The 5,929-nt window shown below is 33.1% G+C and overlaps 1 protein-coding gene across 1 annotated transcript; it reads left to right on the forward strand.

The window, feature by feature from the left end:
* Positions 1-1,421: 1,421 nt before the first annotated feature.
* Positions 1,422-2,708, forward strand: LOC121114881 (uncharacterized). Its single transcript, XM_040708989.2, has 2 exons — positions 1,422-1,559; positions 1,684-2,708. The coding sequence occupies exons 1-2, from the start codon at positions 1,548-1,550 to the stop codon at positions 2,296-2,298; spliced, it is 627 nt and encodes a 208-aa protein (XP_040564923.1). The 5' UTR covers positions 1,422-1,547; the 3' UTR covers positions 2,299-2,708.
* Positions 2,709-5,929: the final 3,221 nt, after the last annotated feature.

Raw genomic sequence — 5,929 nt, forward strand, 5'->3', positions numbered from 1 at the left:
AGCAAATGAATTTTAAAAGAAACAAAAAATGACTTCCATTTTCGTTAGATTCATTCCGAAATGTAATTACATTTTACTAAAGTAATGATCCAATCATAACTAACTTTGTATAAATACAAAATATACATATATTGTTATACGACACAAGTTGTACATTGAGTCTTGCCAATTTTTGGGTCATTAATATATATGTATAAATACAGTACATATACAATGATGAGTATGTACATAACTATACACTATATTGTTTCTATATACAAACTAGATTAAAGTACTGTAATTTGATTTAGAGTCTTAAAAGGGATATGAATGAGAATTATGTCTCTATGTATATGTAAGTACATTTATATAGTTTGAATATAAGCTATAAACACATTTTATCTCTGTATATGAAGATGATAGATAAATTATTATGATACTATTGTATTCAAAATCCGTTATATGATGAATAACGTGCTAATTTTAAATTTATAAATTATCTGTTTTATGAACCCAGATGTTGTGTTATGAATCATCCCACTTTTTTGACGAAACTTACTCTGATAATGGTGACATTAAAACACACAACTAAACTAAGTAACTTTTTCCCCCCCATATATAGGCATCGTCCCCCATCATCAAAAGTCAAATTCTCCAAATTTTATTGCCAGAATCGTCAACAAGATGGCCCTTTTCCACGCAATTGGTAATGTTAGTCTTCTGTAATTTTTGAAAGAGAAAGATCATGAAAAGACTGATCCTTTTAGAAGGGGGTTTTATCCATAATAAGAAATGCTACTGGCTTCAATTTTACAGAAAATTTAAGTACAAATTATAGTGCAGATGGGATTAAAAGGCCTTGGTAATACTCTAATCCTATTTTCTGTAAAATACTTGTGGTGTTGACATTTTTATGTAATCATTTATTAAATGACAAATGATGCATAAGTTGTAAATAAAAATCGACATACAGTAACATCCTTTTAAAGTGATATTGTTACTCTATCCAAATCATGTCACGGGTTAAACATCACGATAGAAACTGTAAAAGTATAGCAAGTCCGACTTTTTCAAATTGAATGTGGATAAGAAGACAAACCAAACGATGAAACCAGAGACAAAACAAAACATTGATAATTATTATTAATATTTTTATGATAGCAACATGATTCAAGTAATAATACTGGATTAACTATGATGTTCACCCAATAAAAAAGGGATCTCCATATACTCTTATCAAGAGGTTGTGTATAATAAGCAATTTCATTGACTTCTCTTCACCTTTTTTTTGGCGTTCGGGCGTTATCTTTTATTTATTATTTACCTACATACACACCTCCTGTTTCTTCTTGTCCGACGACTTGCATAAGTTTTTGGGTGGAGCCCTGTCTGAATGGAGTTTTCTTTACTATCTTTTTTCTTCTGCATGTAAGGGCGCTGAAAAGGAGTGTGCGGGGTCTATTTGCAACTCAAAAGTGGACCTATATAAGCTTTGGTAATCCAGGGAATCAGTATCACTTGTTTTCTGTAGCGAATACACAGTAGCAGTTCAATTTTCTCAAACAAAAATGAAGGCTTTCGTAAGTGTTATACAGCATCTTTTCTTTCATTTTACAATACAAACAACAAAAACAAATCGATAAACCAATAAAAAGACAACAGCAGTTCTTTATAAATCATAATAATTACTCACTTCTTTTTCAGGTCGCTGTTCTTTCTACCCTCATCGCTGTTGCTTCAAGCACAGTCCTCCCCGGTGCCTATGCCCATGGACATGGATTGTACGGTTATGCCGGATATGGTGCCCCCGTAGCTCACCATGGTGTTTATGCTCACGCTCCTGCCGCCTACCCTTATGCCTACGCTGATGCCTACCCCGTTGCCGAACCCTACCTCCACGAAGAAGTTGCAGCTGAGGAATACGTTCACGAAGAGGTCCCTGCTGAGGAATACGTTCATCAAGAGATCGCCGCTGAGGAATACTCCCACGAGGAGGTCCCTGCTGAGGAATATGTTCATGAGGAGGTCGCCGCTGAGCCCTACATTCACCAAGAACCCGTCTATGCTCCTGCTTATTACTCCGGATATGCTGCCCCAGCTGCTTACCATGGTGCTTATGCCGCTGCCCCAGCTGCTTACCACGGTGCCTACGCCGCTGCCCCAGCTGCTTACCACGGTGCCTACGCCGCTGCCCCAGCTGCTTACCACGGTGCTTATGCCGCTGCCCCAGCTGCTTACCACGGTGCTTATGCCACTGCTCCCGTTGCTGCTGCATACTCAGCTGTCCACGCCGCTCCCGCTGCCTACCATCAATACTAAGCCAAATCCTACATATTTCAAAGACTTGTTTATTTGTAATTGAGTGCGGATTATTTCGCGGTCAATTCTTGTTTTTTTTTATCAACCATGGGCATCATACAGCGATCTTTCATAAGATCTCCATAGTTCATCTCTTTTTCCCCTACCCCAGCTCGAACTCGATCAACAACGATGAGATCAAGAAAGAAAAACATTCAATCAAAAAAGCCTTCCTTTTACTATTTTCCCGAATCGTGTTAGGGCCTATTTAGGGTCAGTAATCAATTGGTGGAAAAGTTTGAGAAAGAAAAAAAAAAAAATTGAATTTGAGTTCTGTCGTTTTCGCTAATTTTTATACAAAGATGAAATATATATATATATATACAAATTATATATTTTCAAAATAAAAAAACTCCATAAATTTAAAAAAATTGTTGCGTCGTCGTTCTTTCTTATCCCACAGGAACACATGGTCAAACATATCACATACCACACCCTAAATGAAGACAAACTCAATTCATCAGTGGGTAAAATACACACTATATACTATATTATTACATTTTATATGATGTAATCCACTCCACCCATTTTAACCTGAGGCATAGGTTCAAGTATGTAGTATAAAGGAAGATATAGTGTTCAAAAAATAATTAAAGAACAGTAACTCTATTAACAGTTAGACTTAATAACTGACAAGTGTAGGTATGATGGGAAAATCAACTCTATTTAATGACTCACTTATTTAACCCTCTTTGTCATAAAAGAACAATACTTTAAAAGAATCATCTCTCATAATAAGACAGTACACTCTTGGGTATTTACCATAATATCAACTCTTTCTTCCTTAAATATATAAGAATGTTCCATTACATGGGCGTTCACTATTTCCCAAATGGAAGAAATGTTTGTCTTGGTCAAGAAAAAATTGGAGTTATTGGAGTATAATTTTTAATTTGAAAATTTAAAAAAAAATTATAGTTATATATATAATCCCGGGGTGTCCCTACATTAAGGGTATTGGGGCATTTTATTATGTTACCGTGAGATATTGTATTTGAGTATTTAATGAGTGAATACAGTTCAAGTATTCAATGAGTTAATAAAATTTGACTGAATGTAGTGAAACCTTTGTGGTTTCACAAACAATTTTTATATTTGTCATGAAACAGCCTTTAAAAAGTAATCTCTATTCAACTTATGGGCCATCATGCAAGAACAGAATACAATTTAAAATACTTACTAATCATTACTGTAGATGAAACTTGGGAACACCATTATATGCCCACAACAAAAATACAGTCCAAACAGTGTAATAAAAATATTTTTGTCAAATGAAAAAGCAATCCCTTTTGTGAACAATTATTTTGCAGAACTAAACGCCGAGTTCTATTTGAACGGTTACAGAGAGAAAAGACACACATTTTTTAAAAATTTATATTTATAAAGATACTATGTCCAAAAATATGAATAAAAAAAAATGTGTGTCTTTTCTAGGTAGGAAACTTTCCAGACTACCCTCGTACATCTTTATGTATAGAGTTGTATAAAGAAAGACGGTACATAAAAATTAATGAAATCTCGCAGGTGTGTAGGTCAACCCATACAACTCTATGTTATAAAATATCAATTTAGGACTTATTTTTAACAACAAATGTGTGTAGCTAAATCTCATATAAAAATATAAAATAGAAGTACATATTTACTAACAAATCAAGGTTTGCATATCTGTTTGAATGAATGTATGAAAAACAGTCACCTGGTGCTCTGCTTCCTGATGTATTTCATAAACATACTTTGATTTCAGAAGTAAAATGTGATCTTATTAATGAAATATTGCAGGGTTGTACATATAGCATCGAACTTGTACACAAGGTGGACTCTACGTAGTCATCTTTGATGTATATCAAATACATATTTTTGATCTAAGAAATAACAATGTAGTCCTATTAATGAAATATTGCAGGCGTGTGCATGTACAGAAAGAGAACTGTTTCTTTCTGTTATTGGATCTTTTGAATATCATAACTCATATACATTCATAGTATTTCTGAGATTTGCATTAAATATAAACGCAAGTATGTTAAAATGACTTAACCCTTAAAAGAGTTTTGTATTTAGAGTAGTGGACAGCTGGTATGGTTTTTGTGTGGTAGCCAGCGTTCTAGAGAATAATATACTCATCAGTCATGTAGACATCCTATTTTTTTATTTATCAAACTTAATTATACCTTCTTTCTTGGAGTGAGGACACGTCTTATGAAAGGATTTGTATTATTATATTGAATAATTACGTTTGAGTGTTCTCATGAAAACGGAGAGTAACATGAGGGGTTCTTAGGGATTTATTTTCTATAATATTAAAGCAAAATGTACCTCGTAGGCGACGTCTAATTACTCCAGGCAATGCCGGGTACTACCGCTAGTGTAAAATAAAACACAATGACTGTGACTTTAGTTGAGGTTGATTTAGCTCAATCTTGGCGAGGAAGTATTTTTAGCTTCGATAACGTAAAAAAAAGTTTTTCTGTTTGTCGACGCCTAATAACTCCGTAACATGTTGGGTTCTAGTGCTAGTTTTATAATAAACCAAAAACTAAGTTATTGTTAGAGGCACTGAATTTAGCCTACTATGTATAACTCAACAAAATATTGAAATCAACTCAATTAAATTGTTTAATAGTTCGATATTTAAATTTATAAAATATTAAATCGGATAAAACTTGTTAATCTAATCATATAATTATTTACAGATAGCGATAGTTTTATATTTAACAGAATGAATATTAGATGTAGTAAAGAGAAATCCATTATTTTTAATAGTTTTATTTCTTTGTTTTTATTTCCTTGGCAATCAAAACAGTGTTTACATGACGATCGGACTCGACGAATTGGCCTTCCGCAGTGTATTGCAAATTTAAAAAAATTGCATTAAAATTAGAGGCACGCATTTGACAAAACCCCAAATTTACATAATTGGCTGTTACAGTATCAAGACTATAAACAAAATTCACTTTAACTACTGCCTGGCTTGTGGTTTCTCCTTATTCGAAGAAAAACTGTAAAATATGGCGTATTTTCCTGGTGTTAATCTTTGACCACCGCTCAAACAATAATGAGACAAACAATTGCAAAACTGTCTCAAAAGCTTTTTAATAGAAAATCTTATCTTTCTGACCCACCTAGCATTTATAAAATGTTTTTCATTATAAACAAATCGTTCATGAACATCACATCACTAATAATTAAGTTTGTTTCTATGGTATTCATATTCGTATATTTCAAGGTCATTGAGGCAATATTTGAAGAAATTTATACCTTTCATTCAAACTATAAAAACTTTAATCGAGGATTATGTCAATTTGAGTCGAACTGGGTCGAGTTGTTCAGATCAATTCCAATCGAAAAATTGGAAACCAAATTTATAAGACTAGAAACCTTCGCATGCCATGTCTTTATTTATTAATTTATATTCTATAAAATACTTTAAGTTTGTACTTACTAGGGATGAGTTTCATTTTTTTTTTGTTTAACAAAGTAAACATAGATACTTGAACTTTTATAATTTGATACCCGCAAGAAATTTCTCACTGTAGAGTCTTAGTTACAAAAAACATATGATTCAGTGAGATAAGAAAGAACGACGACGCAACAA

This window comes from Lepeophtheirus salmonis, chromosome 3 (assembly GCF_016086655.4).
Source record: "Lepeophtheirus salmonis chromosome 3, UVic_Lsal_1.4, whole genome shotgun sequence".
NCBI classification, from domain to species: domain Eukaryota; kingdom Metazoa; phylum Arthropoda; class Copepoda; order Siphonostomatoida; family Caligidae; genus Lepeophtheirus; species Lepeophtheirus salmonis.